This window comes from Mytilus trossulus, chromosome 11, assembly GCF_036588685.1.
Source record: "Mytilus trossulus isolate FHL-02 chromosome 11, PNRI_Mtr1.1.1.hap1, whole genome shotgun sequence".
In the NCBI taxonomy this organism is placed as follows: Eukaryota; Metazoa; Mollusca; class Bivalvia; order Mytilida; family Mytilidae; genus Mytilus; species Mytilus trossulus.
In genome coordinates this window covers 31,295,609-31,322,542 of record NC_086383.1, presented here as the reverse complement: position 1 = coordinate 31,322,542, position 26,934 = coordinate 31,295,609, and the positions used below count along the sequence as shown (strand labels likewise).

At 31.3% G+C, this 26,934-nt stretch overlaps 1 protein-coding gene and 1 long non-coding RNA gene across 2 annotated transcripts; both read left to right on the top strand.

The window, feature by feature from the left end:
- Positions 1-807: 807 nt before the first annotated feature.
- LOC134689956 (scavenger receptor cysteine-rich type 1 protein M130-like) lies at positions 808-16,652 on the top strand. The gene is made up of 9 exons (XM_063549923.1): positions 808-835; positions 2,902-3,040; positions 5,439-5,617; positions 6,752-6,890; positions 10,885-11,069; positions 13,022-13,160; positions 14,852-15,033; positions 15,937-16,075; positions 16,352-16,652. The coding sequence occupies exons 1-9, from the start codon at positions 808-810 to the stop codon at positions 16,650-16,652; spliced, it is 1,431 nt and encodes a 476-aa protein (XP_063405993.1).
- A 1,876-nt stretch (positions 16,653-18,528) lies between these two features.
- On the top strand, positions 18,529-22,942 carry LOC134690986 (uncharacterized). Its single transcript, XR_010102070.1, has 4 exons — positions 18,529-18,673; positions 19,388-19,502; positions 21,658-21,786; positions 22,418-22,942. It is a non-coding gene; the product is annotated as an uncharacterized LOC134690986 (long non-coding RNA).
- The last annotated feature ends 3,992 nt before the right edge of the window (positions 22,943-26,934 follow it).

The window sequence follows — 26,934 nt, the reverse complement described above, 5'->3', positions numbered from 1 at the left end:
TGTATAAAATTGAAAAAAAAGAAGAAAAAAGACCAATGTCAAAACTCAAATATAATTCGAAATGACCATTAAAAATGACAAATTAAGCGCTCAAACACATCTTACGAAAGGAAAATAACTGCAATATTCAAAACTTGATACAGGCAATTTTCTTTTTTGAAAAGTGGTGGACCATACCTGGTTTTATAGCTAGATATAACTCTATTTTGTATAACAGTTGCATATAGGTTTATTATATTGACAACACTGTGTGATCTTAACAAGCAGACATAATTTGTAAAAACGTCATAAACTGTGGAACACCTGTCAACAGTGTAGTATAATTCAAATCACAATAGAGAAACAAATAACAGTTTCAACAAAGAAACACAAAATGCAATATATGCAAAGTTCACAAGCAAACAATAAAAGACAAGAAAGCAAACTGACCATAGCACAAAGGCTGGATGTTTAAATATATGAACTAAATGTACGTCCACAAGATATTGAAATAAAGAAATAAAAGACATGAAAAGTATAGATTGACAAGTTTATCATCGCGCTATATTCCGAACATGCCTGTCCAAAGTTAGGAGTGTATAATTCAGTGATTATCATTCTGTGCTATGCAACATACTTGTTTTTCTTTCATTAATTTGTAAATGAATAAGATCGTTAGTTGTCTCGTTTTAAATTGTAACACATTTGTCAAGTGTACATGTTTTGTAAAATCTTGACATCATATATAGATATATGTTTAATACTGTGAACTATTTCTGTTTAGGAAATATGAAAGGACTAATACTTATTCTGTACATTATGAGAGAAATGCGTACGGGGTATAGCCAGAATACAGGTACGTAAAATGTTTAACCGTGACAGGAACTAAAATATACAAAATGATACACTAGCAAACAGATTTTATGGATGTGTACTGATTGATATTTAAGTCGTGGTAACCTGATTTGAAAAAGTAAAAAGATGTCAGTTGTCATTTTATTGATCAAAGATTCATAAATATTAAATAACGTCAACGTCTGTGCTTTTGTTAGATGAATTTTTGTTTTGTATGAGGATCTGATTTGTGTTGTGCGTGTTCTCATGTACTGTTAAATCACTGACCAAGGTTAGATACATCATTGGAGCCTTTATACATGTTTAAACACGACAGAGAATCCATAAACCTTCCCTCGTCAGTAACCGGTAGCTCAGTGGATTTGGTTGGTTTATGATTGTCATATTTTTTGTTGTTGATTGCTTAGTTGCAAATAAGGCATTTAAATGGTCTCAATAGAACACGTCAACTTATTAATGCTGGGTCAATTTAAAACCGACCAAACGTTATGTCTTTTCCCATTTGTAAGCGCTTATGGTTGCATATCATTTATATCATTCACGTTATTTGAATTTTTTGTGTGGAGAGTTGTTTCATTGGCAATCATACCACAACTCTTTATTTTATATTTTACTGGAATATCACAAAATTAAGCATTAACACAACCTCGAACTTAATAGGCAACTAAGTTTTTTCGTGTAAATTGCAATAACGAACATTTTTTAAAAGCTGTGACAAATTGGTATTAACCATAATACATATGTATACTTCCCACATCCTTAGTTATGTATATACGATTACAGTAGTTTTATAATTTATTATGTAACATTGTACTCACGAGAAACTCGTTACATACGATATGGAGTTATTGATTGTTGTAGTTTTGTTTTAAAAGTTGTAATTATTCATCAATTCACAGTGACATACTACGATTTTTTTTAAAATGGAGTGATTTTGCGCTTAAAACCAACATATTCAGTTACAAGTAAATGCCATTAATTATGGAAATATATGTCGTTAAAAATATTTCCACTCTTAAATGCAGCCCTATGTTCGGGACCGGTTTGTAATTATAAATATTATGCTGATACCAAAACTTCAAATAAAACAATTACTGAAATTCTAAAAGGAATGTCCCTAATCAACATGATTTAATAGCAAAATCAAAAGCTCAAACGAATGGATAACAACTGTCATATTTCCAACTTGGTAAAGGTATTTTCATATGTAGAAAATTGCGGATTAATTTGATTGTAAAGCTAGCTAAACATCTAGTTTGTATGACAGTCGCATCACATTATATTATATTGACAACGATGTGTGAATAATAATAAAACAATAAACATAAAAGGTAAAATGTTAAAAAGGGGAACAACAGTCAGCATTATGCTACAATCTTAATCACCACAAAAACAAAGACATATGTAAGAAATAAGCACAAAATGGCATACAGATCGAGCATATTTAAACAAATTAAAGTTACGAATTCACAAATTTACCATGATACAATAACACAATTACGGGATAAAAAGTACAGAGTCACGTTATATAATCAAAGAAACATACAAAGACATATACAATAAACCTTAGCAAACAAGAAAGACAAGAATACAATCATGCTTTACAATAGCACAATAATGCGATGTAGAAGCAAGTTTAACCCTCCTAAACTTCACATTAAACCCTCATACACTTTAAATCAAAACAATAAAATGAAGCACTTATAAAGAACCTTTAAAACCTGTTTAAATTCGCTTGGGGAAATCCTTACCTTATTAAGGAGTTTTCCTTTCGTTGGTTGATGCTATCAAAAAGAGTATGGTTAAATTTGAAGTTGGTAAAATAAATTTCGGAAAACGAGTAACGTTTCCTTTTCAGCAACATATTGACAAAAGAAGGTTATCTTATCATTGTAAATATGTTCAATCATATGAATACTGAATTAATTGAATTTGTAATTCTAGTTTCTATGGTACTATTCTATTGGGTATGCAAAGACTCGGATACAGAATACATTGTCAGTTTCTTTTTTGTGTACTATAACAAATAAAAAGAGACATCATAAATATATGTATGTCTATCTGCAGGAGATCTTCGTTTAATGGGAGAATTAGAAGAACATAAAGGACGATTAGAATTTTTTTATAACGATACTTGGGGAACTGTGTGTGACGATTCTTTCGACAATATTGATGCCAGTGTAGCGTGTCGACAACTTGGATATTGGTATGTAAAAGCTTGACACGCAATAAATGTTTTTTTCGGGAGTGGATAAGGGGCAGTTTTCCTATTGACACCTAATATCAAAGTAATTTACGTTTAGTTCGATATTTACTGAAATGAACGACGGACCAATATAACTTAACAGATACTTCAAGATTTATCTTTCGTTCACAAGCATATACCTAAAATTTCAAAACAAACAAAGAGTAAAAAACTTGGAATTCTATGATAGTCAAGGCAGTAGATATGTATGAAATAGAGTTTAAATCTTGTACCCGGATGGATTTGTTTTTTCTATTGTCATTATTCTAACAATAGTTTTTATTACACAGCTTTGTGTTCATACTTAAATTGTTTTGAATCGATGTCTGATTTATAAATGTTGCATGTATGTTGAAATTTGTATGCAATGGGTTAACAATATTACCTCCATTAAAAACATGAAAAAAACTAGTCTCAAAATTAAGTTATCAAAAACAAGAAGAAATAAACCTAGCAGTTATATTTATTGTAAATGACAATTACGTTCATTGTCTATGAGACAGATACAAAGTTGCATATGTATTTCAAAAATTTACAATCACGCATTTTAAGGGATTCCGATATAGTTTTAATGGAGTTTGTTCTTGGTGCAACAGTTAATCATTTGCAGGAATGTCGTGCGAGTAATTTTCCGTGATAATACACCTAATCCTAAACCTACACGCTTATTAGAAGCATTGTGTCAACTGATGTTTTTAACACATGTCAACGTATTTGCCATGACGATTTGTGCATTAAATTAAAAAGACAATAATAATCAAAACCAAGGAGTAAACAAAGACTCAAAGAACCAAAGAACATTTAAATCAACAGATATAAATAATAAATAAGAAACAACACAACTCCACTAAAAAACCGGGATTGAAATCAGGTGCTCCAGAAGGGTAAGGCTTTCCTGCACCCTATACGACACCCGTCGTGTTATTTCTTTGTTCACTTCGGTAATGATGGAAGGTTATTATGACTGAGGAAGAATATCAGATATGATTTCTGACACGCTTTTGTCATAATGGTCAATCGGCTCATGAAAGCGACCGTAACATTTCTTGAGTGATGACCTTGATTTAAAAAAAAATGATATATAAAATTATAATAAATAAAACACTTGTTACTGTTGATGTTTTTCGTCGTGAATGTTTTCTGAGGTCTTAACAATAAAATAAACGTAATATAGCTATTTCAAGACGACTGACCCTCTTGGTGCTAACATAATGACAAATATAACTTTTGTTATCATTCATTCCTGATCGAATTTTAATTTGGAACCGGTTTTATACAACTTGTGTGTCTAATCGCACACACAACATAGTTTTACGGTGCATTTTAGTAACAAGCAAGGTCAATAGTAATCTTTGCCATGTTTCATAACAAAAGATCTCAAAAGATTTTAAAAAAGAACACAGTATTACATATGTACTACTCTAATGTATCTCTTCACATTAAGCAATACAGAGATATATACAACCAATTTGCCTATAACCTTGCAGAAATATTATGCAAGCGACATTGTAGCAGGCAACGTCGTGCATGTTCGGCTTTTAGTTGATGTTACCAAAGGGAGACGCAATTGAAAAGATTGATCGCAATTGATAGTGAGATACATCTTTTAGTTTTTTTATCTTTGGAAAAACTCTGATAAAAATTAATAAATGTAGAAAAATAAGAAAAAAAAAGACACTAAAAGAAACTCTCGAGTTCCTTATTTAAAGGTAAAATAAAATATCCCACTTTCAACATCTTATTCTTAGTTGTAAACATGGATTATATAACCGGTTCGTCACTCTTGTAGGGATTTAACTTCCTCTCTTACCTTTACTTCACGTTGAATTCAATCTAATTAGTTCAAGTGTAAGAATATATATTTTAAGATGTGTGTAACTTTGGTTAACTTTTGCACAAAGTGCAAAAATCCAAAATTGTCAACCTCAATATCTCGAATTTGTGATTTAGTGCAGTGCTACAACATATTTCAAAACGAAAAATTATGACAACATAACGTAAAACTGAATAATATGCTCTTTGAAATATAATTGATAAGTTATTATATATTAGCATTTGAAATCGAAATATATCTTAATGAAGACCATTAGATTTTTTTGCAAAAACCCTCGCAAGCCATGTATGTGTTGTCCATTTTGGAGATGGGAACAGCTGGTTATTTTCAATTTTAGACATAAGAAATGCAGAAGACATATAATGAAAAATAATTCTAAAATTAAAGTAATAAATAATAAGATAAAACAATAAGCTTACTAATTATAGAACGTGTAAATGAAAGAGATGTCCATTGGTAATGAGACAGATACATACTTTGTGTTCATATGTATTTAGAATAGTTCTATACATTTGTTTTGCACAGTTCTGGTATAATGTGGACATCCAAGTTTGTAAAAGATGGATATGGTAAGATCTGGATAGATGAGATGCAATGTACTGGAACAGAGAGCAGATTGATCAACTGTTCATTCCATTATTATCATAATTGCGGTCATAATGAAGATGTTGGCATTGATTGTGATGTTACATGTCCTCAGTCTGGTAATGATTATTTGTGTTTTCAGTTTTTTCGTATTTGCTTATTGATATTATCTGTCATTGTTACTGTAACTAATTTACCTCTTAAGATCGTATTTTTATAGTTAAGAGATTTGCAAAAGCATTTATCTAACTCGACGAATGTGATAATTATTGTAAACACAATTCTTTCGACGTTAGACGAAGCAGTTGTCATGATCAATTACATACTTTTTATGGTGTAATTAAAAGTTATCCACTGTCTTTTATACAAATCATTTAAGTATTTAGTACATCCAGATGACGTTTACATCATTATCCCTTTTGAACATGTTGAAACTGTACTTTCTATACAACTTATGTTTAAAAATCACTGGTACCAATTCACAAAAGTACAATCTATAAAGTATCCACAAATATATACTAGTTCATTGATAATGAACGCCATACGTATTTCCAAATTGTAAACAAGAAACTAAAACTAAAATAATACAAGACTAACAAAGGCCAGAGGCTCCTGACTTGGGACAGGAACAAAAACGCGGCGGGGTTAAACATGTTTGTGAGATCTCAACCCTCTAGCCAATGTAGAAAAGTAAATGCATAACAATACGCACATTAAAATTAAGTTCAGTCCGAGTCTGTTGTCAGAAGATGTAACCAAAAAAAAAAAAAAAAATGACAATAATACATACACAATAACAGACTACTAGCAGTTAACTGACATGCGAGCTCCGGACGTCAATTTAACTGACTGAAAGATTATGATTTCATCATATGAACATCAGGCACAATCCTTCCCGTTAGGGGTTTAGTATCATACCGTCATAAGAACATAAGAATGAGAAGAACATAACCCGTGTCATGCCAACAACTGGTTTTTTAATAGATGTGTTTAGTTCCGATGCAAAGACCCTTTAAGTGAATCAATATTAACGCCAACATATGCAATCTTTAATGACCTGACAACAGTATCGTAATTATATCCCTTCCTCATAAGTCTATTGAAAGGTTTTGTTAGTTTTTGAGGTGAATACTGACACTTTTGTGCTTTATAAAGTACGATTCCATTAAAATTGCAAGCCGATCAAGATTCCCTCTTTAAGATAGAAACATTGATTTGAATGTATATGCAAATATTTATTTTACAACCACTAGGTGATTTGCGTCTAACTGAAAGCGCACATGAAAATGACGGACGATTGGATATTTATTTCAACGGTACATGGGGAACTGTATGCGATTACGCTTTTGATGACATTGATGCGGCAGTAGCATGCCGACAACTTGGATATCGGTATGTACATTGACCGTGTTACTGAAAAACACAACGCAGTTTAGAGGAAATCCGTAAACAAAACAATTCTTGATCGAACAAATCATCTGTGTTATTATATTTTGGTTACTATCGAAATAAGATCAACGCAAATTAATTACTATTTGACCCTTATTCGGATATATCACCGAACCAGTAAGAATAACGTAAAACAAAAACAAATGTGAATAATTTATATAAAACCTGCAAAATACAGCACTCAAAATTGAACCACTTATAATCCAAATGCTTTCGAATACTCTGATATGAAAGTTCAGCTAAAATGTACATGAGATCTTGCAACATGCAGAATACAAAAGTGCCAACGAATTAATTCTTATAAAAGACAATGCATTATTTACTTTAAAAAAGTAAACGTCAGTTAAACTACAGTATCTGAATTTGATTATGATTAAATAACCAAAATATAATGCTTACACTGTTTAAAAAAATAATATGTGTGCAATCGTACTAAATTTGTACCCTATTAACTTTGTGTTTTTTAAGGTATTTTCTGGATTTATATTTTTCATAAATTCTCAAACCCAAAAAAACGGAATTAAGAAGCTTTAAATATTGATGTTTGTTTGTAATAAGCAGTATTTTAACAAATAAAATAAGAATGATAAATAAAATAATTTTGAAACTCAATGGCAAACAACTGCTTAGGCACATAACTAAAATACAGCATAACCAAATATACAGGCACACATCACTTTAATAAAAAAACAACATGATAAAACACGGAAATGCTAGTATACAATTACATCGACACAGAAACATGTTGCATGAAAACAAAATGTTAATACTATTGCCAGGCAACACCAATTTTATGTTTAGGTCATAGGACAAACGCTCCTTAAAATATGTTGCGAGCGACCGAATAATTTTTGATTGAATTTATTTTTTTAACAAGAGTTTTTTTTAAGGCGGACGCTCTTTAAGTGGAGCGAGCGGCAATGTTGTTTTTGAATTGTGCGATTTGGAAGTATATGTACATGAAAAAACCAGGTTACTACGTATACAAGGAAACAGGAAGAGAAACATACAATTTGATGTAGTTGTGCATATACAGACTGTAGCATACTCCACTTTCTGGTTAGCCTGGCTTTAGTTTCATTTTGATTATTTTCGTCATTTAAGCTTAAACTGAGGGAATTTATATTTAAATTTCATACATGTGTTTTTATTTAAAGAAGCATAGCAGATTCAATTTAACAAGAGGGATTAGGTTTATTAGATAAAATTAACGTGGTGAATACAATTGAATATATCTATGTATCCCCATAAACATTACCTTGAAAAATATAAAGTTGTTTTCATCAAACTTGATAAATGGTACTGATAGGGTATTGGCCGATCACAGTCCAGTTGGAACTATTTATCGACAATAGGATAAACATAATGAGTAAGGTAAATATGTCAACGTCTTAGATACCTATGCATGCATATCTCAACCTTCCCTTAAACTACATGTAACCACATTCAAATGCATTATTCTCACTTGGGAAAATACTCTTTCCTTTTGACCCTAACAGCTGCAATGAATTTTAAACTCTTTAGTTCAACTTGAAGTGGTTGCACCAATAACACATTCCTTATTATTAGCATGCCAATCATAATACCACCTTAGAACTAAAAAAAGGTTCCATTACAAAGGAGTTATGTATACATGCTAATAGATTAACAAGATATAGAACCACTAATTCAGGCCCGGTCGGAACGAACATACAAGACAGTAGTTCATATTTTAAACAAAATAGTTCCTACGCATAGCTGTATATTTGTCAATAGCGGGTATATTTGGTAATTTGTGGTATCAAATGAAAGCTTTGGGCCTTAGGATCACTGTAGAATACTTTATTTAAATTATAAGAAGTATATGAAATTATGATAGAAGGGCATATTTGACCTGTTGTTCAGATCAGAAGTTCCTGTTTTTCTACTATCACACTTCAGGGAACCAGTGCGCTTTACTATGCAATTAAAGGTATGTTGATATTTACAGCACAAGTCAGGGTCAGGTATAGTTTTTACATGAAATAACTGCCATTTTGTTTGAACTTAAGACAAAGAAGCCATTAATGATTGAAATTGTAGAATTTAACAGAATCATCATTGAGGTAACTAGTTTACAAAATGTGTCCGGTGACTAACCAAGATGGCAGCTATGGCTAAAAATAGAACATAGGGGTACAATGTAGATTGTGTCTTATATTTCTGAAACCAAAGCATTTAGAGCAAATTTGACAAGGAGTAAAACAGTTTATTAGGTCAGTATCTATCCTCCCTAAAAATTTCAGATGAATCGGACAACTAGTTGTTAGGTTGCTGTCCATGAATTGGTAGTTTTAAGACAAATTTGCTGTTTTTGATTATTAGCTTGAATATTATTATATTGATAAATTGTAAACAGCAATAATGTTCAGCAAAGTAAGATCTACAAATAAGTTAACATGACCAAAATGTTCAGTTGATCCCTTAAGGAGAAATTACCCTGTATAGTCAATTTTTAACAAGTTTTTGTCTCCACTTAAACAATTCAACTTAGATGAATTTAACAAAAGTTGTACACAATCATCAATATACAGTTATGGCCCGTTGAAAAGGTGAACATCCACAATTGTCAACACGAGAAGGTTATTTCATTGAGGGCGTAGCCTGAAGTGAAATAACTTTTAAGGGTTGACAATTTTGGACATTCATTGATTCTAAGGGGCCACAATTGTTTTATTATACCGAACTCAGAGTAGAAGGGCATGTCTAACGCTTACTATAGTGTCTATATTTTTAACATAACACACAGACTGACGTTTGAAAATACATTTGTGTTCGAATTACTCTAATTTACAACAAAAGTAGAATCTTTTTGTAAAATATTGATGGCCCTGAAAAAGGACCGTTTATAAGAGATATCATCGGCTTCTGGCACTTTCAGCTCATGTCCAATGCCTTATTTCCTCGTCTCTCGAGGGGCTTGAAGTGTAACGTGAACGCTGCCATTTTGTTTATTTACGTCTGTGACCTTATTTTCATGGGAGGTAACTCAAGTAGAAATCAACAAACTCAAAAGGTTATTCACCGGTGAATAGTAGGGTTATTCACCGCTGGTGTACATTTTGTAGGGTTATTCGTCCTACCTTGCAATTGAATGAAATTTAACTGAATTATTCCATGGCACGTGATAAAGTTTTACCTTAATTGTTTGAAATATATGTAAGGTATAATAATAGGGTATGCAGTTAAAAAAATGTGTCCGATGACCCCGCCTGCGAGCAAAGATGGCCAGCATGGCTATAAATATTATATTGGGTAAAATGCAGTTTTTGGCCCAATATCTCTGAAACCAAAGCATTTCTAGCAAATCTGCCAAAGACAAAACTGTCCATCAGGTTAAGATCTATCTGTAATATTATTCAGCAAAGAAAGATCTACAAAAAAGTAAATATGACCAAAATAGTCTTAACGAGTTATCGCCCGTTATAGTTATTTTTTATAATTTTCAATAATTTGGTAAATTGTTACCAAAAAAAGTCCACTAAAACTACTGGGCCAAGTTCAAGAGATAATTGTAAGCATCAAGAATGTTCTGTAAGAGATACAAACACATCACCATCACCAAAACATAATTTTATCATGACTCCATCTGTGTACTTTGTTTAATATGCACATAGAACAAAGTGAGCGACACAGGCTATTTAGAGCCTCTGGTTTAAAGATACGTTTTGAAATTGTCTAACCTTACACATCATGAGATGGATATTCGTACTTAATCTCAAAGTATACTGTGCTACTTTGTGTGTACATAAGTTGTTTTCTGTAAACCTCCTTTTTTGTCGGGATTTTTTCGTACTGATTTGACTGATGCCGACGAAATGTGCATCTGACTTACGCTAGTTTGAATCTAGTCTCTTTAATACTGTTCAATTAAGCAATTTATTGCAGAGTCAAATAAACTATGCTTGATACGTTATAGAACTGGTACAGCCATTCGTTCAAGCCTTATTGTTGATGGTTCTGGTAACATCTGGTTGAATGGTTTAGGATGTGAGGGTAATGAGAGTAAATTGATGAACTGTATTTCTAATGGGAATCTGTATTGTTCCCATGGCAATGATGTTGGAATCCAATGTTCAGTTTCCTTACCAAATGAATATCACGGTACTATGAATTTCATATGTTTGTTCAATTGTTTTTAATATAACAATGTGAAAATACATATTTGTATTGAAATATTCATATTGACAATTTGTAATATAGTATTCGACATGTTAGGTTACAATGATGAAACGAAAAGAATGGTTTAAAAAGGAAATTAAAGTTAACGGGAGATCATTTACAATGTTCATAATGTTAGCATGAAAAATAAAAGAAACCCAAACAACTAAACAAATACCCAAGCATATTTTAACTATACCCTTTTTTAAACACAAAGTGATTACGCTACAACATCATTGTCTGATACGAGGACGTCTTAACTGATACCGGAATCGTTAGTAAATGTCAATTTGCCAATAAACAAATGCTAGATTTCTTAATCATGAAAATCATGATATGAAATACAAAACAGTGACAATCGTATCAATTGGGAGATATATACTCTGTTTAATGGCTCTAAACAGAAATTGAAAGTTCACAATTAAGAGGCTAAAATCATTCATTTTGTCTTGAAGTTTTGTGTTCAATCTACCCTTATTTCTAGATGTAAGTTAAGATATGAGACAGGGTATCTGTTGTATCCTTTATCTCTAGTTCGAGCGGATAGATGAGTTCTTCAAAGTCACAAAATTTAAATTTTTAGTGTAAGAAGATCCTCTTTATAGCGGAAAGTAAAGTTTAATGATATTACTAATGTTATTGTCTTTTATTACTAAGGAATAATGGTATTAAGTCAGCCTTATGATAAAAAAGGAACAATTCAGCAATAACAATGGGACACTTGGTTCCCATTGCAATGTCGATTATTTACAAAACACGTCCAACAAATGTAACACGTATGTTGTCAATCAGGAAATCAAGCATATTGATAATATTAGTTTCAGAGAATATCTTGTTTGAATCAGAGTGTTTTTTTTTGTAAAGGAGGACTATAGGACAAGATATTTATATATACGTTAGTCACTCTCTGTTATGAAATAACGCAATATCATCTCTTTTTCAATTTGTCTTTAAGTTTTGAATTGTGAATGCTTATGTAAACAGTTCAAATGTTTTACTAATATTGCAAAATGAAAGAGTCTTAGATTGTATGTTTTTTAAAGTTCTTTAGACTATTTTTAGTATCCACATCTGATTTACACCACCTCTGGGATATGCAGTTTCACAAAACTCCAAAGCCCAGCTTTGATTGCTGATAATATTGATTAGACCAAGCAATATACCGTTGTATGTAAAGGCACTTATGTAGTTGAGGTATCAAATACAGGGAAAAAAATGTCTTAGTATCTCCCTAAGTTAATTGTGCAATCGACTCTAATCGGTATTAACTAGTAATGTCAGTTTTCCTATCAAATATCTGTATTTTTCTCAGGCTTCCTCTTCCAATAAAAACTAGACACTACAAAATAGCACAAACAGTGGCGCTTAAGAAACCAACAGCCAATCAATAGATTGTATACAGGATTCATTGAATTCCATCAGCGATTGTAATGCATGACAAACATACATTGCATGGAAAAGAGGGAAAGCTGATGGTTTTATAGTTATTAAATACAAATTCAACATTGAGGATTATTTTTTTGTAAAGCCGGAGGAAGAGCTTGATTTCAAAATGTTGGCACGAGAAGAGCTTTATCACATGAAAAAGTTACAAAATAAAAAAATTGATACTACAGTTTTTGATGAAACGTACAGTACGTGATTATTTATCGAGTAATTGTTAAATTGTGCATTATCCAAATAATGTAGTAGGTTTCGTCAAAATAAACCTAACTAACCAATTGGAAAAAGGAAAAGATAAAAAAAACGGTACCAGCTCTGAAACATTAAAAATAAAATAAAACAAACAACATTGCACATCTTTACACTACATATATGTATTATCTGACTTATATTTTTTTGCAATTATTGATAATATTAACAGGACTTTTTTATCATTATTTTTTTCTACACAGGGAATTTGCGTTTAATCGGTGGCAGAAGTGAAAACGAAGGAAGACTTGAAATAAATCTTTACGATGAATGGGGAACTGTTTGTGATGATTATTTTAACAACATCGATGCAACAGTTGCTTGTAAGCAACTTGGATACTGGTAAACACATCTTACAATTGTGTCTTTATTTAAATATATTATTGTTTCTATTGAGCATAATTGCCCAACGTTACGTGAAATCAGACTGCATTTGAGAGTCACGGATCATTTTTTTCTAGACAAAATTCACGTCTTGTGTTCAAATTGTATTTCTGATATTTACAATGAGTTTCGGTTAAAAACCGATTAGGTGTTACCACCAGTCCAATAGTCAACTTGTTTGTGTTGACATGTTTCTATCCTTGGTATGACTATAACTATACATTTAATGATGTTTCTACCACAGAAAGCTTACCTAATCTTTTAATTGGCAAATTTATTTGTTGTATTCCCGAGAGTTGAATTTTTTTAATGTTTTTGTTTTGTTTAAGCCAAACCAAGAAGTCGTTTTTATACAAATCAATTCTCTGGAGAACAACATTTTATTCTGGTACATGTATCCATGATTAGTTTATTTATCATACTTAATTAAAAATTAAGTTATAAGACATGGGGCCTGAATACATCATGATTTTAACACGGGTTGGTCCTTTAAGATAAGGTATTTAGATTGGTTTCGATGAATTTAAATGAATAGTTTACTTATATGTCTTATGTGTACGTGTAATAATAAATGGGTTTTAACAGATTTTAGCATTGTTTGTTTACGTTTCATTGTTCTGATGATTTTCGGTCTTCCCTAAAAATGCTTATTTTAAGGGCCAGCTGAAGGACACCTACAGGTGCGATAATTCTCGCTTCATTGAAGACCCATTGGTGGCCTTCGGCTGTTGTCTGCTCTATGGTCGGGTTGTTGTCGCTTAGACATATTCCCCATTTCCTTTCTCAATTTTATTATATTCTTACGTCATTATTCTTCTACGTCATTCATAAAAAAAGCATATGACGTGAAAGTAGGATCAGAACAGCCCAAACAATATATTCATATTTTACCACAGGTGTGTACTCAAAGGTTTCGATGTACTTTATGTTAGAATAATTGTTGTACTTCTGTAGAAGCCATTTAAATAAATCCATATATATATTCCACTGTTTATACAAATTGATAGTTAAATTATTATTTGATTGATTATGATTATCCCACGTGTCATTGAACAAATCTTCATATTCCTCTCTGAGTATCATATTCTATTCTGAAGTGTTGGGACTACATCGTGCGACATTACGCACGTTAAATGTACATAAAGTTTTGAACTTCTTTATTTCTTACAAAAGACATCAAAAATCAGTATCGTGTTCAAATATATTAAGACAAGAAAACCAAAAGAGGAATAATTAACTGTTGATCCGTACTATTTATCAATGTGTTTCGTGTAATGAAAAAAAAAACCAAATAGGCGGATATGAAAAATTGTATGCAAAGTAGTTTATATTTAGGTAGAAATAGCATAGACAGCGGAATAAATCATTCGTTCTCGATCCCTAAACTTCAGACGGAATGACGATTTACTCACGATCGAAAAAGCAAGAATCTCGTGAAATATGACTATTCTTCGGTGAACAATTCTTCATATCTCCCTCAGGCACGGAAATTAAATGCATAATGTGTCCATTAACAAAATTCAAATGCTTCTGTTGTGATTATTGAAAACCAAATATGTTTTACTATTACTACCTGCGTTGGCTTTATGCATGCATGCATGACTGTACAGCTAAACCGTTTTATACTTGTTTTTTGCTTATTTGGTCAGTACTGGTACCGTATTGAAGGCTAAAAATGTAGAGGAAGGCAATGGAACAATTTGGTTAGATAATGTTGGATGTTTAGGAAACGAAATGCAAATAATTAATTGTTCATATGATACCTTTATCACTGACTGTGGGCATGATGACGATGTTGGGATCGAATGCTTCAGTACTTGTCCACAAACAGGTAATAATCATCTTTAGTGATACTTGACATTTTTCAAACAAAATTATACGAAAAACCATATTCGTATTTCAGAAAATGCTTATCTTAACCTTTTAACGACACGACATTATGTTTTGCTTCACCTTTACAAAAAGGAATACATTAAAATGATTTGATGATCGTATATAATAATCCAATGTTTGCTACACTGTAATACAACTTATTTTTACAAATTCTTTATTTGGCGTTCTAGCTTATTTCATACTATATAATTTTGCAATGCTAAAATTTGATAAATACGGAAAATCTGAAGCTTTACATATAAGTGACGATTTATATTTGCGTAATTTTCTACCCTAATAAATTACTTGGTTTTCAGTATATCATTGATGACTGCTGTATCCCTATTTTGACATTTTTACCTATTATGTCTCTTTGTTTTGTTCACGCATGGTTTTCATTAATTTAATGTAATTTATTGCGAGTTTCATACAAGTGAGAAGTTTAACTAGCTACAAAACCAGGTTCAACCCACCATGTTCTACACTAGAAAATGCATGTAACAAATCAAGAATATGATAGTTGTTATCCATTCGTTTGATTTGTTGGAGCTTTTGATATTGGAATCTGATTTTATAGACTTTCCGTTGTACACATTTTCGGAGTTCAGTATTTTTGTGATTTTTTTTTACCCATTTTGTGATTTTTCACAGATCGTTGGAAATACACTTGAATTATATACAAGGTTAAACTAGTTATAAAACTGGTTTAATCTAACAAACGAAAATGATTGTACCAAGTCAGGAATATGAAAGTTGTAATCCATTTTCTCATTTGATTATTGACTTTCCGTTTTGCAATCCATGTTTTATATTATTTTACTGTTACTACTAATCATTGTTCAGTGTACAATATTATTTGCAGGTGAGATGCGTATTATTGACGGAGCACAAGAGCACGAAGGCCGACTCGAAGTGTATATGAACGGTGCATGGGGAACGATTTGTGATGACTTTTTTGACGATACTGATGCAACAGTAGCATGTCGGTATCTTGGGTACTGGTATGTATTTATAAAATATGTTATACAGGCTGTCAATGTGTAACTGAAATCATTTAAGACTTGTAAACTCCATTGCATCAGATTTGAAGGAAAAAAAGTTTACTATGTATCTATCCATAACACCATATCAGAACCTGCACAATAAAAATATTCCATTAAAATTATGCATATAATTGATTTAATTGAATATCTGATAACTATACCGTGTTGTATTATTATTTGTTTAATTTATTTGGTATATATACTGAAACCGTTAATCAATCGTCTTTATCATAGTTCAGGAATGGCGTTGACTGCTCATTTTGTTGTTGACGGAACCGGTACGATCTGGATTGATGATCTGAAGTGTTCTGGTAGTGAAGATAGCTTAGTAACATGTAATCATGACTTAAATACTGGAGACTGTAGTCCATCTGAGGATACTGGAGTCATTTGTTCGTCTGCTTGCCCATATGCAGGCAAGTGTGTTGTTAACAAATTCTTAAAGAATATGTTCAAACTTGTAACAGTTATTATTTTAGAATTCAGAAAGACGCACAATGATCTATGGATTACATTACGTCATACAAGGTCCTAATTGCATATAGAAAGGAAAATGTTCAGACTAAATGCGACAAAATGACGTAACAATTAACAGCTGTATGTCACCATTAGGAAAATTAATGGCAGCTGTGATTTTTATTTTCATTTATCAGGGGGTTGGTTAGGTATTCATATTCGATTATTTTACCCCGAGCAAAAACAAACATTAGGCAGCTATGAAATGTTTCGGTTCTTAAGATTCTAATTTTTCAATTCATGAAAACCCTGTACACATAATACTGTTATAAATATTAAATGTTGATTCCCTTATGATATCATAGGTAATAATATATGTTCGGATAATGATTGAAAACACTATTAATTTTCACGTAACTATTTTTTATTTTTTTATCAAATGTTGTTACTTTTTGAGTTAAGCATGAAACGCCAGGTACTCATATTTGACGCCGGAACCATACATTTGTTTGTGCTTGTACCAAGTATGGAGCCTGTCATATAGTGGTTGGCGTTTGTTGCTGTGAATCATTCTAATGTTTGCTCAATATATTTGCATAGATAAGGTTTCAATTTTTAATTCCTTTAAAATTATTATTTCTGGACCATTTAAAGCTGTCTAAATGCATTAGCATACGGGGCATGATCGATTCAATAACATTAGATCAGAGGTGCTCAAATCACAACACTTAAACGACACAATCAGTTAAGATCAAAACAAATAATTTGTTCCATGTATTTTTGTATGTTTTACGAGATGAATAACCAGATTCAGACAACTTGAATACCAATCTTACTTTAAATTTAATGAAACAAAATATAAGTGTGCATATTAAGTTTTTCAATTTGCTCTGTATTTCATCTCAAATAAACAACAATTTTTTAACAGAACAAATGATGTTTTGGATTCTCAGAAAATTAAACCAATATGTGGTGATACCTAAAACCCTACTGTATTTGTATTTTGTTTTTTTAAGCGGTACACTTAAACCGAAACTGTTCTAATACAAGTACACTATTCCAATAAGATCGATTTGATAGTTATCATTTGTTTGCCGGCATGCAAGACACTGTTGAATTCAGAATTTGTAATGAGTCCTTAACAAAACTAAACAAATTACGGAATAAACAAAAAAGATACAGTACTACACAATGCAAAACTACATAACAGGCGGTCTTTCAAACAAATGATCATATACATGCAATGAGAAAAACTGTGGCTAAGACCAAACGTTCCTTTATATTATTGTTACTGTAATGTCAAGTAAAATAAAAGCGAAATAGTTGAAAAAGACATTCAAACTAATACACCAAAACAAAACTGATAAATCGATGACAAAAATGCGAAAAAACCAACAAAAGACAAACAACAACAAAGAAAGCTAATGATAAAGCATTTTGAACCCGAACAAATTCTGAGGATGATCACATCTGCTTCAGAAAGATAAGACATAATTAAGGCAACAGTAATATACCGTTGTTCAAAACTCATAAATCGATTGTGGAAAACAAAACAAATCTAGGTTAAAAACTTAAACTGAGGGAAACGCATAAAATATAAGAGGAGAACAACGACACAACAGAAACACAACATTAAGATGTAACACACACAGAAACGAACTATAATATAACAATGGCCATTTCCTGACTTGGTACACGACGTTTTAAGAAACAAAATGGTGGGTTGAACCTGGTTTTATGGCATGCCAAACCTCCCTCTTTTATGGCAATGTTAAATATAACATTAAAATGACAACATTATATGACAGGACTACATTGCAAATACATGGGAGAACATATAGGGCACAGACACACACGAATGTTTTATAAATTAAGTTGAACAAAAGACGGTTGATGTTCATAGTTATTTGAGCTACTTTCTTGATTTCGTTCTATTAGTAAATGGTGGTTGGAGTATATGGTCAGATTGGAGTGGGTGCTTCTGTGGAATTCACCAGTTTAGAACACGCGAATGTACAAATCCATCACCTCGTTATGGAGGACAATTGTGTCAGGGATATTCATCAGAACAACGAAATTGCAGCATACTATGTTATTCAAGTAGGTATAAGCTTGAAACGTAGGAAAACTGATATTTTGTATTTTTATGATTAAAGAATCTGAAATATATTTTGCTATTGTATCAATTTTTATTTGGGTAAAATAAATGACGAATCATGGTATATTGAACGGAACCAGTATTGATTTATGTAATGTCGATAAAATATTTATGTAAAAATATAACCATCTTGATAAAACATGTCAGTACAAGGTATTATGTGTGCATACGTGTATAACTAACATATGCCTACTTAAGAATATCAATGTATTTGTTGGAATCTTATTTTTATCAATAATACTTAACATTAGTGTCATTCATTAATAATGTATATAATTTTCACTATTTACATAACATTGTTTTATTAATAATATGTAAAGATCCATTCACGAACATACACTATAGATTATATTAATTATTAGTTTACACGAGATTAATGTGCCAATTGTTTTGTTGTACGCAAATGATTTCATTCAAATATCATTCTATAATAAATCGTTGAAGCATTATAAAGACGTGATATAAGTTTTTTTTTATATGTATTCATATTTAGAAGTAGTATAATACTAAAAAAATCAATAGCTTGTGTCTATTCAAATGTCAATATTATTGCATATTTTCTGAATTAATGAAGAATTGAAGCATTATAAAGAGGTGCGCATGTGATGTGTGTTACTTTGCAATGTATTTAATATTATATTTTATCTTTTTTACAGGTTTCGGAAACGGCAGTTGCATAAGGACATACGTCTTTAAACAATCATGTTATACACACGTGCTATAACTAGTTTAGTTAGAAATAATTTATAAAGTGAACAGTACGCAATTTATGTAAATGCAATGTTAACAATAAGAAACAAACCATCATTTATATCACATTGTCTCTCTCCAAATACGTATAATTCAGTTATTCTTGCCCTGTATTTGTATTAATTTAAACAAATACAGTATCAAATATGAACAATAGGTCATTGAGGTCAGATACGTTCTGTGATAATTAAAACTGATCATGAATAATTATGTTTTAGGACAAGTTATGTTTAAGCTATAGTTGTAAAATCAAGTTTCTGGTAAGTGTTTAGGTTGAGTTGTAACACATACTTTAACACCATGATAAAGATAATAAAACAAAATAGAGTCAATGAATAAAGGACTATATGATACTAGTAGGTGTATATAAGTTCATCATAGATACCAGGATTTAAATTTTGTATTTGCGACAAACTAGCATTTCGTCTACAAACGACTCGTCAGTGACGCTCTAATATTTACCACAGGGATACAGCAGTTTGTATAAACCTGCACAACAGTTTAAATCATAATGATATTAAACTCCTGACATGATCCAAAACATATAATTCAGACTTCTTTTTAACATTGGTTGGTAGTGATCATAGAAACATAGTCACTATATTGATAATATAATAGTAACATATATATGCGGAACGAAAAACTTGGTTGATTACAACTCATCATATATATATATGTGAAACTGGTTGGATTATTTGTTTAAAAGCATTTTCAAATTTAATGTATGTTATTGTTTTATATATAAAATGACTGAATAATAGCGAAGCCAACGATACATCTCACGGGGCGATGGATCATATAAATATGATACAGAACATTACAAAAACTAATATATAACAAGTCTAAAAGGCAAACAATAACATTTAAGGTGGTACCTAACACTACAGGGAGATAACTCTGTAATATCAGCTAAACGTTTCAATTACGTCGCGTTGTGAAGGCAATATAAAGCTTCTCAATGATCAAAATTAGTGTTTGTCGAACTGCTATATAACCAGTGTATTTTTTCTGATAAAACGCTTGGTTCAAATTTTTCGATTTTTTTATATTTTTGTTAAAGGGTCAAAGTAAATACTTTGTCAAAATTTTATGAAAATTAAACGAGCCAAATTAATTTTAGTGAAAGTGTTGGGTACCACCTTAAAAGAAAAAAATGTTAATTATTTCGGATAACAGATATCCTTCATCAGTATAAATATGATGTAAAATGAATCTATTCTGATTAAGAAACTTTATTAACCAAATAAGTACATTATTGCCTATAGCTAACATCACGGTTTATTAAAAAATACCTATTTTCTGTAATGGCCCTGTTTTTCTGTAATGGTCTTGTTTTTTTCTGTAATGGCCCTGTTTTTCTATAATGCCCCTGTAGTAATGCCCAGTTTGTCTGTATTGATCCCAGTAAGGGTTTTTAATAAAGTTAATATAGTTAAGTTGTAAAGAGTATACATGTAATATCTTTTTGCATTTTATTTAATTTAGTAATCAGCAACCAACATTAAAAAAACATATAAAGGGATTATTTGTTATCCTTTTTTTCAACACATAACTTCTTTCAACCTCATATCTTGGAAATTTGATATATTTTAAGCTTTATGATTGGGAAGTACAAATTGTTTTTTTTTCAAACTAAACTGTCATTAAAAGAGTAGGAGAGTACATCTAGTTGGCAGCAAAATATACACTTTTGTTCAGTTGGTTAATAAATGTATTAAGAAATGGGTGTTTTTATAATGATCCTGTTATATGATGTCATCGGTCAGTTATAATGGCCTTATATGTCTGTAATGGTTGCCTAGGGCCATTACAGACACTTCATCACAATATAGTTTGTTTCAGTCATGTGCAGGGAAAACTGTCATTATCCAAAACCTTTCACGATCAAGTCTGTCGGCCCTTGACCATCCCCGTTGTGGTCTTTGATTGTGGTGATATGGTTTTTGAGATCAGCTTTGTTGTGCCCATGTGATCTCAAATGACGACTAACGGGAAGGTTGGTCTTGCATATGTACTGCATGCCATATCGACACTGAAAACGGTATACAACATTCAGATTTTTGCAAGTTACATTACAACTAAATCAAAACGAATAAAACATCATAAACAAATTAAATGTAACGATTTACAATTATGTACTTATGCTGATATTGATACAATGATTTTTTTAATTCAGAGATATGATATTTGCAGAGGCTAACTGCCCAGGGTGGATGTCATATATCTAGGATTATTAAATTATTGTACGAACTTAAATCAACGGTCAAGTAGATGCCAGTTACCAATGAGTACACGATGATAAATAGTAAGAAAACATGTTTTGTTATTATAATTTTGTAAATATTGTAAGAAAATTTAACAACACAAACTAATTTTTGTGAACGTCTATTTCATTTAGTGTCTGGTTGATATCTGTCCCATTGCTGATCATACTTAATCTTTTTTTTATATTTATATCTATTGTGATTTTATGATGACGTCTTCATTGAGAAAACACACAAGAATAGAAAAAAAAACACGACGTAGATTTAACGCAAAAAACAATTATATATTAAGAGGTCGAAACAAATTATCTTCACCTTAGAATATTGTAATGTTTTATCAAATTCACAATCTTACAAAACAAATTGCATCATGAAGTACATAACTACATTTACCTGGAGATTACAATATAAATAAGAAGTGACAAGCACCACTACTTGAACTGCATTACATACATGTGTGATGTAGTGGGTAAAACACGCATTATAGAAGTATAAGTAAAACAAGTTACTCTCAAAACCCTTAGTCTACTTATCCCTTTGTAAGTCATTTCTATCCAACTCGTCAATATGATATATTTTAATATCGTGTTGAAAGGTGTATTTTTCTGGTAGTTGATAGAGACAAAAAAAAAATGATTTGTTTAGTTCATTTAGCTGTTTTGTTTTTTTCAGATCAACTAGATGTACAGAAAATTTAACTGAATAAGATTATAGTAGACGTGTTAACCTTGGTTTTAGTTCGTAATCCCGATTTGTTTTCTCTGAATGGATTGATGACTTTTGAACAGCGGTATGCTGCTGTTGCCTTCATATATGTACTATATTAATATTTATTTAACAACATAAACATATATATCCAACAAGTGACTTGATATATAACATGGGAACGAGTATCTGTTATTCCTTCACATTTTTTTTCACTTATTGAAGATTTGATTTTAAAAGCACGAATATTCTAAAAAAAGTGCTATTTTTTAATTTGCAAAACGTATATTAAGCTTTGTAAATCGAGTCGGTTTTATCTAAAATATAAGATATATGAAGATACCTACACATGTTGATGAATATCACATACAGCTCTTTGATTGTACCGACGATAAACATACAAAAGTCTAAGGTTGACAAACAATAACATTAATAATATTCTTGTATGATAAAGTGTTTGGAGATCAATTATGGGATCATACTTGAATAGTGTAAGGACTTTGGATAATTTATATTTTATAATTTATTTTAGATTTTTTCGCCTATAGAATAAAATATAAAATTGATTTGTCGCATTTCATTTTTTATACTTCCTACAATGTATGCCACCTCAGGGGTTATATCTAACCAAGCTAGGGAATGTGAGTATAACAGAAAAAAAATTCATTGAATGGTATTAACTCACATATTGAATCGTACATTACTGACAGTCTCTTCAACTTAACATAATTCTTGTTTTGAATTGTTTTATAAGTGGTATCGTTGTCTTTAAAGCAAACACAGATAAAAGAAAGCTTTCTAAAGGTCAACAATGTTTACAAACCAGGGTGAAACTTATTTTGGGCGTTTGGTTTTGTTTTTTAAAGTGTCTGCCTAATCGATTTTGTTATTAGAAGTGTTGCTCCATCTTCAATTGTATTTGTAAAAAGGCAAGATTCCAATCATTTAACTTGTGCGTAGATCGTTGTCCCCCACAAATGATTTGTTGGTGTACAAATAGCTTCAAACAAGGGGCATCGGGTATACAAAATGTTCAATTTGATCTGACCTAGCAGCGTATTTATATACATCTGCACAGCCAAATGCAAACATCCTTTTAACAAGTATATACTGTCAGAGAGTAGAAGTTCAAAGATGTTAATATTTTGTCACTATGGGTTTGAATAAAAGGAGATACAGGTAAACATCAATACGACATCAACCCAACTACACACATGTATAGAAACATTGAGAGTCAACATATGGTCTTTGTTGATAGAATGGCGACTACATAGATTAATGAGGAGCACACAACCGCCTCATGAAAAAATTTACGGAGAATCTGTTATATTGCTTACCACACGTTTCTGTACACTTTTGGTTATACAACTATGGTTGTTATGACACAAGAGTTATATCATGTTGTGGGTTTCGGAAACAAATGGTTGATGTATTGTGTGAACTATACATTGAGATAGTTATCAACAATACCAGGATTATAATTTTATTGACATTGAGAGTCAACATATTGTCTTTTTTTATATAATGGCGACAACATAGATTAATGAGGAGCACACAACCGCCTCATGACAAAATTTACGGAGTAACTGTAATATTGCTTACAACAAGTTTCTGCACACTTTTTTTGTTATACAACTATGGTTGTTATGACACTAGAGTTATATTATGTTGTGGGTTATGGAAACAAAATTAAGGGTTGATATATTGTGTGAACTATATTTAGAAAAGAACAAATTAATGGATTATTTTTAACGAAAGACCTTTCGTACTAAAATGAGAAGAAGTAATTATATATGTATCACACTACAAGGAAATTACTGGAAATATATCTTTGACGTCCAAAAATCTAGCAACTGATTTTTATTTTGGAATTCTTAGTAAGATTTTGTGCTAAAGACTTGTACCAAATGAAACCGTTTGTGTTAGTTCATGTCGAATTGAGAAAAAAAAAAACACCACCAGAAAAACGCAAAGGATAGCTTCGTGATATTGCTACATATTTGTTTAAGATTTTTGAAAACCAGAAGTTCGGTTAGTTCTTTAAATGAATCCAATCGACTTAACTTATATATACACGTATGTTTTGATTAATATAGTGACAATAGCATGCTGGTTAATCTATAATAGATGATTGGTATATTAACACCATTCAATTTAAGTGGAAAAATTCAATTAAGAATGGAAATGAGGAGAATGGCAAAGAAACAACAACCCGACTAAAGAGGAAACAACAGCTTATGTTAACATCTTTTACAAACTGTTTACTATTACATGGCATGATGTTACAAGCACTAAAGCAAGCGTCTACTTCAATTTCTATTTCATATGTTGTTCCTTCTTTAACATTTGAACTACGTGGGGCGTCTTTCCTTTTATTTCAATTCTTGTCTTTAAAATTCTTTGTTTTCTGGTTATTTCTTTGCCTCTCCAATTTCGTATTTATACTATCCAAAACATTCATCGTAAATTTTCCTGGGGATCATCTAATGCTGCATTGGCCTGAAAGTTTAATTCATTTGTAATGGAAAGGTGTAATATATAATATACACTGATATAGGTGTAATATATAATGTAACAGTGCAAAATTATTGCAATCATGAATAAAAACACCAATTTAAAACGAGTATATACTTGACAGTTAAGGCACTAATTAAGCGTGTAATATCATAATGTGATATAAGACCAGTTTTTTTAAGTATTTATTATAATAAGTTATCTGGTGGGTATGCAATTTTATATTTCTTCTGCATATGATGTACATACTTCTTAGTGCAATGGCAATTTGGAATGAAATATAAGTGACACTATAGGGAGCATCTGTCATCTTGACCATTTACCTTCAATCAATACAGTTGAGAGTCATCTGTGTATACAAGTTTGCATGATCTGCCACCTTATAGTTGCTGAGTTATATATGGAATTGGATGTTTAACATAACCAAAGTCAGTGAAGTGGCAAAATAATGTAGGTCTCTGACATATGTGTACAAGTTTACATGATCCTACAATTTATAGTTGAATCTACTAAAGATATACCAAAAAGAAAGTTTTATGCCAGGAAAACACCAGTATCACATTTAAAATTTTCAGGAAACCTTAATTTTTTTTTTCAAAAGTAACTACATGTAATTATCCTGAAATGTATGTTTTTACCATTGACAGCCATTTATATCCTTCACTTTTCTGTAAAACTGCTGCTAATAACCTGCTGCAAAAGGATGATCATAAGACTTGCAATTGATGAGAAATATAACAAAAAATGTAATTAGAGCAAATTCATATAATTTAAGGATGCACGATGAGACTTTTATATTACTTGTTATCAACTATGGTTGTTCAATAACAAAATAATGAAAATAATAAATTAACTCTAAATTCATTCAAATTGAATCTGCAAAACAATCATAGTCATTATTTTCTTGTTTACCTTCAAGCATTATCCTGCATTCTACACATCATTGTACATGTAGGTGTGTTTTTAAAAGACTTAATCTGTAAGGTATAAGACCACTTGGTCTTTGATCACATGCAAAAGATGAATTAATATGAAAATTCTGATTATAAAATAAAGACAACTAATATTTTGAGTCTGTAAGACATTATTGCGACCCTCATTTAAGATAAATTGCAACCAAATTATTAGTTAAAAAAATATACTTCCCTGTTGGGTGCTAAAACTAAAAAAAAAGACTAGGTGTCTTTCTGTTTATTGCAAAAATAATTAATTACTTCCAGGGGAAAAATTCCAGAAAAAAGTCCAGCTTTATAAAAAATGTGGGCAGCACTTCCACTTTTAAATAATGTTTTTTTTACCCTCAAACAACACATACCCCATACCATAATAGAAGGGAATTGAAGAAAGAAAAAGAGAGGTGTGGGGCAGGTCATTTATACAAGAAATGAAACCATACAACTTCTCCACCAAATGAAATGAGTATAGAGAATCTAAATAGAAAATTCAAATCTCTTACAATGTGCAGCTTTTGAATTAATAATAAATCAACCAGTCCCATTTCTTTTCCTCGTTCCTACGATGTTCCATATGCATGATATGCCGGTTACATGCACTGCAGCTACTATAAGTAAGATATAGTATGAACAAAAATGCTCCACGTGGTCCGAGGTCGTATGTCCGTTCGCAGACAGTATCCGCAACTGACAGTCATACATCTTAACGAACAAAATTTGCGCTAGATAGTGAGTCAGAGCTAACTCGCGAACTTTTTCCAGGTTTCTTCAAACGAAAGGTTACTAGCACTGTCTGTGATCGGACGCACAATTTCTCCAACTCACAAAAAACTTATATCATATGATCTTATAAGTTGGAGCTATTTGTATTCTTCATTTTAAAAGAACGCAATAATTAATCCTTTATGGTAAACCTTGATCCCCGCCGTGCGATCAGCTGTAAGTTGTTTACACACGTTATTGACAGACAACAACGGAACAATGACCTAGATATATCGGGGATAAATTCTAAAATTA